The sequence below is a fragment of the Glycine max genome, chromosome 18, assembly GCF_000004515.6.
Source record: "Glycine max cultivar Williams 82 chromosome 18, Glycine_max_v4.0, whole genome shotgun sequence".
Taxonomy (NCBI): Eukaryota; Viridiplantae; Streptophyta; class Magnoliopsida; order Fabales; family Fabaceae; genus Glycine; species Glycine max.
The window spans coordinates 48,170,856-48,181,674 of NC_038254.2; the positions used below are offsets into that span (position 1 = coordinate 48,170,856).

A 10,819-nucleotide genomic window follows, 5' to 3' on the forward strand; every position below is an offset into this window, starting at 1 on the left:
TATGTGAGGCATGAGTGTGAGAAGAAAAAGAGAGAGAGACTTACACAAAGAAATCGAGATGCCAGCTCCCTTAGTGCCATGATGAAGAAGTTAAGGCAACTTAGAATGAACACGAGAATGAGAGAGAGAGGGGGGGCCAGTATGCTGCCCGATAAAATAGAGAGAAAGCGAGAAATTAATTAAAAATAGTAGCCATTTAAAGATGATTTTGCAAAAACCTTCTTTGTTTCGAAGTATTTAAACACAGTTTTGCAAAAACCGTCTTTGAAATATTCATAATATTTACAAAATTGTCACCGTTATACAAACGAAGACGGTTTTTTTACAACCATCGTAGATACTGCATCGTAAAAAAGTTTTCTTTAGTAGTGATACATGTAGAAGAAGGTTGATTACTTTGTCTTGTTATTTATGTCATGCGCTAGGGACCTTACTAAAGGTTTCCAACTAGGCTAGCCAATAAAGATTAATCATTGAAAAAATTAATAAATTCTATTAATGGTGAGAAGGGGAAACCCTACTATGGACATGCAACTTATTTAAACATCTAGTAGGTCATTCAACTTAAATAACTAGTTTTTACACTTATTTGATGCAAGTTGGGCTTAAGCTTCACACATTGTTCTAAATATCACTTATTATCAAATGGGTCTAGATCAATTGATTAAACAAGATTCATAAGCATTATAAATCTCTTATACTTTCTTCGATTCCTATGAATAAAAAAATACTACTTATTAATGGTTTTGATGAGCTTCTTCCATCCTTTTGGATGTCCCAAGCACACATACATCTTCAACTTTTTATCATTTCGTGAATTTTACTATCAAGTTTTTTTTCCTTCAAATTTTATCATATCCAATGACATGTCACTAGGAAAAGTTAAAGAAAAAACAAAACTTCATTTTGTTACTAATATTTGCAAAATGACACTGTTTTCTTACTGACACGATGGTAAAATTTGTGAAAATTGAAAACTATTAGACACTTGATGATCCATCACTAGACGACCCAGACATCTCTTAGGGTTTTGATGAAAACAAAGATATAAATTGGCATTAACTATTATATTGCATATAAGTCAACAGGTTTGATGACTGGAAGTAACACCAGGTGAGACTTATCCATTAGTGGATAACTCATCTACTAGAAACAAGAAATACTCGTTCAGTCCATCCAAACACCAATTGTATTATGAATGTTTATTTGTGTTTATCAGTCTATGCTAGTTTATATAATTCTGTTTAAAAGGAATAAATTTGTGAATCAATCTTATATTTCTTTTATAAGTCTAACGACCATATTGAGTTATTAAGGAGAGATATAGAAAGTTTTGATCATATCATACAGAAACACGCAGAATCTGTTTATTTAAGAAAACAAGATCAATCAGCTCAACGATCATATTATTCAATCCCAAAGATACTCTCCACAATTATAAGCTTCTCTCTACCTATAAATATGTCATAAAAGATTGAGGAACAATGACGAACAATATAGAAAAACAAGAGTTATGAATCAAGAAACAAGAAAAACATTTGTTAAGAAATACACTGAGCTTAAGAGAGCTCATCCTTTGTGATATAAAAAGTACTTGTGAGAAATTATAACTTCATTGTAAATTCACTCTGAGTGTTATAAAAAATCTATGATTCCATATCAAACTTTTGTTTTTGAAAGCCAGGAGTGACTTAGTGACAAATAATACTTGAATTTTCTTAGATTCAAGGAGAGTCTAAGAGTTATATTAGTAATGACTTTGAGAACACTAGTACACCAGAAATGACAAAAAAGAATATTTATTGTAATTAAGTTTGATTAGTGGAACTCTTTACTGGTTGGTAAAGGAGAACTGAACATAGCTCAAGTTAAATGAACCAGTATAAAATGAAGTATTTATACTACTCTTCTTTAGCTTATCAAAATATTTCAAAGTTCATTATTGATACATTTCGCACACAAGGTTTCCGCTGAAAAATAAGTTTTATGCATCATTGGACAACAATCCACTTTCAGTCATTGGACGAGGGTTTCATAAACTTGTTTATTAAAAAGGTTTTATATTTTAACTAATATACTATTCAACACCCCCGTCCTTCTAGTATGATTTATTGTATTTTAAAAACTTGGGTGGCATAATGCATAAAAAATCATGGATTGTAAAATATGCAAAAATTCAAATCTTTTGTGGTAAAATTTGTGGGGGGGGGGGGGGGGGGGAGTTAGGTTGTTAGATTATAGAATGTACAATTAAGCCTTTTTTTTAAGAAACAAATTTTATCTACTTCTTTAAAAAAATATTTTTTAAACCATTTAAATTTAAACTTATTGACGCATATCTGATTTTAGAAACATTAAAAAAAAAGGTATCTAAGAGAAGTTAAGTTCAATAAAGCAAAGTGAGACAAGAAAACCATCACCCAAGTATTTACATATATCATTCCTTAATTACGGGTATTTGTGACATTTTAAATTTTTTTTACATGCAATTAAATAAGAAAAAAAAATTCTTTTTATTATATTTCCTACCAAACAATCTATTTATAATATATAAAAGCTGAAATCCTCACTATTACGTTGTCACGTAAAATTGGTGATTTGGAGAAAAGAGTTAAGTATATCACTTCTCTTTTCCTTCTTCCTTCTTCAATGTTACTCATAACATAACAAAAAATATATCAAAACATTTCAATTCAATCTTAGTGACCTCCAAATGCTTCTCATGTTCACGACCCTCATTCTTCAATGTTTTATATTGCATTCTATAACCATTTTCTTTTACATTTTATATCATTCAATTTTTTCATATTAGTAATTTCTAAATTCTAATATATTTTCTAATCTATAAATATAAATATAAATAAATATTTCACATCAACAAAGTTCATGATCTAAAATTAGTTTTCAAACTAATCTATAAAAATAATATTTTGGCTAAACAAAGTTGAAATTTATTTATTTTTCTCATTAGTCTATAAAAAATATATTTCACATCAACTTTGGCTATTACAAATATAATTTTATTTACTATCTCCAATATTACATATCACAAAATGAAAAATAAAAATACATTAAATTACTTTAAACAAATTTTATATTGATTAAATTTATTTAATATATTTAATTTTCATCCGATTTGCACTTTTAAACATATTGCAACAGGAAACTCCACTACATGTAGAGATGTGGGAGAATATGATTTCAATATTTTATAAGAGGAGAACTTATACGTCATACATAATTTAAGAATTATCTCAACAAATGATGCATACAAACCTGTCAAAAGAACATTCAAAGAATAATATATAAAATAAATTTTCTCACTATTACGTTGTCACCTAACAGTGATGATTTGGAGAAAGAAAAACATTCTCATTTTGTGTCTATTGGTTCTTTTTTCCTTTTTTCTTCTTCAATGTTACTCACAACATAACAAAACCTATATCAAAATATTTTAATTCAATCTTACTGACCTCCAAATGTTTCTTATACTCACAAACCTCATTCTTCAATGTTCTATATTACATTCTATAATTATTTTCTTTTACATTTTATATATCATTCAATTTGGAAAAACAATTAACATCCAAGAAGAAGACTCCAAGATAGTTGCAATCGCTTCTATCATGGTTAAGAAATTTAGAGGTTTGATTACTTTCACACATTTAAAATCTTTAACAAAATTTATATTCTACCCTTTATATATGTTACTACTCTATCTCTTTTCTTTCCTTTACTTTATATATATAGATAATTCAGCCAAAAAAAATATGGATAACTAGATAAGTACATGATTAAATTATACTTAATGATTACATTAAGCGATTGTCATATGTCATTTCACTATGGAAATTGAAATTATTTTTTAAAATTTAATTTTTATTTAAATGTTATCTTTAGATAACATTTAAATAAAAATTGATCCATAATTTCCTATCCCTTTATTTTTATATTAGTATGCTTATTCAATTTGATATTTATTTATTTATTTGAGATTTTTCTTTGCTATCTTAAGTATTGTTTTCAATTCAACTTATTTAATAAATAAATAATTTTAATTCAAATAATTCTATATCATACTTTTTGCTTACAATAAATTTTTTTATATTTTATTTACTATAATAATTTTAATTTACTAACAATTATATTTTAATAATTATTTTTCAGATGAGTATTCAATCAACTCAACTTCAAGTACAAAGATCTATATCAACTTAGACAATCTTGATTTTGCAATGTTTAAGATAAGATAAAATGAACTTCCTTCTTTTGTTTTATTTTATTATACACATTTTGTAACATTCAACAAACAAACTCATTAGTTTATTCTAATTCTTTGATTGATGTAGTTAAAAAATTATAAATTTTATTCTAAATAACTACTTTGTAGAAAAAAAATGAAACAACATCAAATAAAAGAATTATCTTCTTCAAGTTTTGTCAACATTGATCTTGACAAGAGAATGTCAAAAAATAGAAGATATTTGAAAGATATAATGTCCATGAAATGAGTATACCTACCATGACTTTCATATTCATAATATTCAACTATACTTTATTTTTTCTTAGTTTTAACATATATAAAATAATAGGATAATGTGTTCACAATTCATACAACAATCAATGAGATCGACCATACGTTTGGTTGGAATTATTGCATGTGAGAGATGCCAAAAGAAAATTATAAAAGAAAAAAATTAATACACTTGTAGAGAATGCAAACAGTTATCCAAGTATCCAACAAGGTTTAATGTTTTGTATATAATGAATTATTTTTTATAACATAATTAACTAAATATTAAAAATTTTAAAATCTTGTTTAAGTTCAAGATACAATTGAAAGTCTCTGATGACACCATTATAGCAACATTCACAATGTTCGATCGAGATGGGCAACAAATTCTAAACACAACAACATCTGAACTCCTTCACACCCAAAATGCAAATAAGGTTAACATACCCCCAATAGTATACCCTTTACAAACACACTTTTATTTTTGAAATCATGCTCGCAGCTCACAACTTGAAGGAAAGATTCAAACCTATACCGTCACAAAGACTTTTATACCAAAAAATATCATTTAGCATGATCCTCTCCTCAAAGAAATTAAACAGGTAACCATATTTATAATTTATTTTTATTTTTACTTCTTGTGCAAAATGTTAATATTTTCATTGAAAAAAGGAGTCCACTTCACCACAACAAATATATGAGTAGGGTGAAGAACTAATTATAAGTCAAAGCCCAAAGCTACAAGCATTCAACAAGTTAAAAGGTGCATCTTCATCATCTAATAAAAAAGTTTATCAAATCTCACAAAGCCCATTAAGAAAAAAGGTGAATAAACAAATTTTCACAAGTCAAAGTTCAAAGCTACAACTATCTAAGAAGTCAAAAGATGCATCTCCATCATCAAACGAAGAATAAAGTCCATTAAAGAAAATTGTGAAAAAAAAAATTGTCATAAGTAAAAGCTCAAAGCTACAAGCATCAAATAAGTCAAAAGATTCATTTTCATCCTCAAATGAAGTTTATTCAATCTTAGAAATTCCATTAAAGAGAAAGACAAAGAAACAAACTGTTCTGACATCTTCTGATGAAGAGTCAATCTTACTTCAAAGTTTAAAAAAGAACACACAAAAGAAAATAAAATTCAACTAACAGGTCACCAACAAAAGGAAATAAATACAAAAAATCTATTTAAATGAACAATTTTCAATGTTTTATTCGCATCATTTTTATGTTTTTATCATTATGGTTGACTATTTTTCTTTCATTAAATATATTTCTTTAGTTGTTTTATTATGTCAATTTCACTTTATTCTTATATTGCTCTTACAAAATTTATACATAACGAAGTTAAAAAACTCATATTACAAAATTTATACAATTTTTGGTGTTTTATTTACATTATTTTTATATTACTTTTATTTTTACGTTAATCAACTCTAGTCAAGTGGTCAACCTCTAATTTTAGAATACTCCTTTATAAATATATTGATAAATAAAAAATATCTTAATTTATATGTAATTTTTTGTATCTCCTTTAATAAAAAAATGATATAAAATATCATTGACAATTATTATTTTTTAAATTTAATTTATCAATCAAATAATTTCTTTAATTATTTATAAATTCGCACAACGAGCATGTCGATCTCTAGTTATAAGTTATAACCCATCCCACTTTCTACTTTTTTCCCTTCTTTCTTTACTTTCACTTTTCTTTCTAAACCAAACAAATATTTAGTATGCAAAAATTGAACGAGATTGTCAATTGGTAGTTTAAGGTTCGGTACAAACAATCCTCGTGACACAAACACGCTTAAATAAAGCTCATAATATGTCTCGAGGCACACTTCTATTGTATCACAACTCTAGTAGGCACAGAGACAATGCACCACTATACTACAAACTTTCTTCACTAGCACATCTATTTGGAAACATGGTATCACATGAATATATATATATACACACACACGTGTGTGTGTGCGTGTGCTGTTTGTTGTACCACATACAAATAAAGTGGCAAGAGCAGTGATGATGATCATGCTTTGCCCATCATGGATTGATGACTCCCATCAAGAGTTTCCCCTCTCACATGCAAAATCATTTTCTTCAACCCCACTTCCATCATAAGACATGGAGTTGGTATTAACACTTGGTTCAGAGCTGGTAGTGCTGCTTGTGGCAAGTGGAGAATCAGAAGCACTCACTGTCCTGCTCTTTGAGGAACTACCTGATCTCACACTGTACATAGAGGAAGCTGGAATGCTTGTCACAAGAGGCCGCAGATTACCTTGGATGCTTCGCCTTATGTCCTGTGGAAGAGAAACCAAACACACACTTATAACTTGTCTAATATGAAACATAAGTGAATTATTCCATGTTTATGTCAAATCAGTGTATACATTATTTATTGCAGCATAATGTATAGTACACATTTGAATTCAGATACACTTGAAGTGCTGTTTTAAACTGTAATCTAATTCAGATATTCAGAAATCTTTGTCTTCGTCAACATTTTGTTGCAAGTTTTAGCATGCTACCAATATATCTCAAATGTACTTACTATATATCAACACTAATATTAATGTCAATCTACTGAAGCAATAAAATATGATTCTTTCTACAGTCATTCTGTTACTTAATGTCGTACATGGGAATATGGACATGCCATGATATTGACATATAAGGAACAGAAATAACCCTTTTGAGTTACTAGCTTTTACTTCAAGGTATGTACCAAAGTTAAACATTTGTAAGCATTAATATCTTTCTCATGATCATTAATTAAAACTAAATGATCTAAATGATTTCAGATAAAACATGAGTAATGGAATAAATGGACATACCATATGTCTCATTGCCATATCCAAAGACTTCTTTGAAAGTGTAGTTCCAAATCCAGAGCTACCAGAAGAAGATTTTCCATAAGAATTGTCACGAGAAGAATGATGGTCTTCATGTTTTGGGGGGGCCAGTTTCCTCATGTTCACTACTCTTTCAACCATCTTTGTTCCAATCACAACTGGGCTTTCATCATCACCATCAGTGAAACGAGCTCTACTCAAAACTTGCATAGAGGTGTGATTATTGTGGACCAACCCTGTGGTAGTCCTTCCTTTGGAAGGGGTACTTGCCTGCCTTCTAGATTTTGCATTGCTGCTGGCATCAACAGAAGATGATCTAGAATTCAGTGCACCAGGCCTAGTCCTAGTGGCTGAAGCTGGTCTATCTGACAATGATGTCTTCAAATTTGGAGGGGCATCAAGTGAGAAACCAGGGATTTGTGAGGGTTCCCATGGTCTAGATCTCACCGAGGGAGAGCTGCCGCGTGACTGCACCGGATTCTTAGCAACTATGGGGCCAGGGCGTGCTTTTGAAGCTGATGAAGGTCTAGTAGGAGGAGCATTTGCTCCAAATGCCCTTGATGGGGTTGATGATCTAAGTGTTGGTGTTGCTGATCTTTGAGATGTCTTTGGAGGTGCCAAGGAAGGCCTTGTTGTAGGTGTTGAGGACCTGGCAGTGGATCTTGTAGGAGTGGATGATCTCACTGGTGGAACTGTTGACTTTGCAGATGTTAAGGTGGCCCTGGAAGTAGGTGTAGAGGGCCTAGAGGATTTGGTTGTTGAAGGTAATGTTGGCCTTCCAAATGGAGTTGAAGATCTTGAAGTGGCTGAGGTTGGACCCCCAGATGATGAAGGTCTCCTACTACCATTTGTGGAAGAACCTAGTCCTGGCATTGATGCATGATGCTTAGAAATTACATGGCTTCTTGAAGCAGGTTCTGCTTGGATATTAGCTACCTACAATACGAAATACAACATAACAAGAAAGTTGCAAGCATTTTATCAATTAAACCAACTAGAACAACAGAATACATTACTAAATTACTAATAGTTGGAAGAGAAATGATAGCAACATACTCTTTCGAACACGTCCTTTATTATTGGCACAAATTTGTTGGAAATTACAAAAATATGGGTCTCGGTTCTTATTTAATGAGTCTCACTCATGATTTTGTAATTTTTAATAAATTTTAACCAATAATAAAGAGTATGTTAGAAGAAATGTGCTAGAAAGGGTGTTGCTAACACTCCACTGGTTGAAATTCAAAAGAATTCAAGGTTTTGGGACAGGTAGAGGAATTATAAAGGCGAAGTGCTGTGCTAACTGCTATGAACACCATGTGCATCCAACCAATTGATATGGTTCAACAACATCCAAAAATCATATTAAATGGTTCTTACCCTAGGTTTTAAAGCTGTTGGGCGAGCATTACGAGTCTCCTGTTCACTCTTTACTGATATTTGTGACTCTTTCTCTAAAGTAGGAAAAAGAGGTGCATCTGGGGGTGCAAGAAGCCTGATAACAGAAATCTTCATGTCAATACAAATATTGTAAGGAGAGTGTGATTATGAGAAAATATTTGAGAAGCGAATTAATCATGAATCATTTCTCCTGAATCATGGATAAGAAAAGAACGGGAACATAAAGTGTGGAAGTTGGAGCTACATGCCAGACAAGAAATTGTCATTGACAAAAATTGAAGGGGAAAAAATTACTCTTCAGCTTCAGAAGTAACCTCAAATGGGGACCATGCACTTTAATCATTTAAAAAATTCACTAATCATTTTGCAATGTAAATGGCGTTTCACATCACTATTGCGACTGCTTTCATCAAGACTAGAAGAATTTTCTCTAACATCAGATTAAATACAAAACCAAATGCTCAACAAAACTTCAGTTCAGTTAATTAGAATTTTCAAGATCTATAAACTCATACAGCCAAATCACGCACACCCCATCAGCAATCAAAAGTTGAAGTCCAAAATTACCATTCATAGTCAGACTTGTCATTCTCTGAATTCAAAAACTCTTCAATTCCATTCTTCCTTGGTGGCACCGAAGACACCATCTTGGAAATCATGGAGGCCCCATGATTGGATTCTGTAATCAAGCAATGTAATTAATCATTAATCAGAACATAACAAGTGCCACATAAAACATGAGAAGAGAAAAACATACCCAAATTGGACAAATCAAGTTCTTCAGAGTTTTGAAGCAGAAGAAGGTTGTTTTTCTCGTTCTCTTTCTCTCTCCTCCTCATCTCGAGGAACAAAGAGAGCTCTTCATCTCTCTGCTTCATCACCATCACCTTCTCTTCTCTCTAAAATCAAAAATCACACTTTGATTATCCCTTCAAGCAAAAATCACCAAAGCCTCAGTCTTTCAACCAAAACTTAATGATTGGAAGCTTCAAAAATGAGATGAAGGAAGATGATCCAAAAGGGTATAGTGAAAATCCACTCAACAAGGATCTAATTACCGTTATGAGGTGATAATGCAAGGAAACAAAATTTGCCTCAACACAAATTTTCTCCAATAAGCTAAGAACTCAACTAGTGTTGGATGAAGAGATGAGTCACGTGTACAAGGTAGATTGAGTGGTGTTTATTTGTGTTGGAAGCAGAAGAATCTATTTTTGTTCGAAATGTTTAATTTTGTGATTCATGAAGTGCCTTGACAAGGTTAGAAATTGCAGTTGCTGTGCACCTTTGTCTAGTTGGCGTTCAGATGTTTGAAAACGGAAGACAAGTAATAATAAATAAAAACAAAAGATTTGAATTCAATTTTTGCGGTTTATTTATTTGTTTCTCTGACACAATTAATGCCTTTTATTAAAATATTTTGCTTTAAAATTCATTCTTTAAAAGTTTGTCCATAGGCTTTGATGCTAATGACGATGCTGCCACTCTAGGGAAGCTATTTGAAATAGTAGAAAATTAAACTCAATAAGATTATGTTGTTAAAAGATCATATCATATACTTTTTCAATAGTCTTTTCCTTTCTATTTTATCTATTTATTGAAGATATACAAAGATTAAAAAAAATATAAATAATACCTCCATTTACATTAAAATTACATTTTTAAAATGATTTTTACTATTATTTTTGTAATAGTTATAAATATTTAAAAGTATATAGAAATAACAACATAATTTAAAAGATAATAATAAGAATATTATCTTTTTTATCAGCAAATAAAGAATTAATATATATTAAACTTATGAAATGATAATGCCAAAAAATGGAAGATAAATGGCATTATCATTCCAAAAAAAACTAGAAACAGAGATGTCCACTAAAAAAACTAGGATCAGATTAATTAATTTATGTATCGTATTCCGTTTCCTTAGTTGTTGCATAACGTGCCAAACCACATTGATTAATCAATGGAGTCTTTTATTTTTATTTGATAGTGATGAATCTCTCAATTTGAATCATATACGGCATTATCATTCCAAGATAAA

General features: G+C 30.4%; 1 protein-coding gene across 2 annotated transcripts; it reads right to left on the bottom strand.

Annotated features, from left to right (window-relative positions):
• Nucleotides 1-6,253: 6,253 nt before the first annotated feature.
• On the bottom strand, nucleotides 6,254-10,120 carry LOC100812685 (cell wall protein RBR3). Of its 2 annotated transcripts, none has more exons than XM_006602592.4 (6): nucleotides 9,834-10,120; nucleotides 9,533-9,674; nucleotides 9,343-9,454; nucleotides 8,755-8,869; nucleotides 7,357-8,310; nucleotides 6,254-6,822 (listed from the first exon to the last, which is right to left on the bottom strand). In XM_006602592.4, exons 2-6 carry the CDS (start codon nucleotides 9,657-9,659, stop codon nucleotides 6,583-6,585), a joined length of 1,548 nt encoding a protein of 515 aa, XP_006602655.1. In that variant the 5' UTR covers nucleotides 9,660-9,674; nucleotides 9,834-10,120; the 3' UTR covers nucleotides 6,254-6,582. The 2 variants fall into 2 exon arrangements, with proteins under 2 accessions (XP_006602655.1, XP_006602656.1); XM_006602593.4 differs by having other exon boundaries at nucleotides 9,533-9,704; nucleotides 9,834-10,092.
• Between the last annotated feature and the right edge of the window lie 699 nt (nucleotides 10,121-10,819).

Excerpts from the sequence above, each read along its gene's own strand:
- LOC100812685 (XM_006602592.4), bottom strand. The coding sequence starts at position 9,659 with ATGGTGATGAAGCAGAGAGATGAAGAGCTCTCTTTGTTCCTCGAGATG. Across the intron at positions 9,455-9,532 it reads ACTTGATTTGTCCAATTTGG|AATCCAATCATGGGGCCTCC; the intron begins GTATGTTTTTCT and ends GCTTGATTACAG. Across the intron at positions 6,823-7,356 it reads ATATGGCAATGAGACATATG|GACATAAGGCGAAGCATCCA; the intron begins GTATGTCCATTT and ends TCTCTTCCACAG.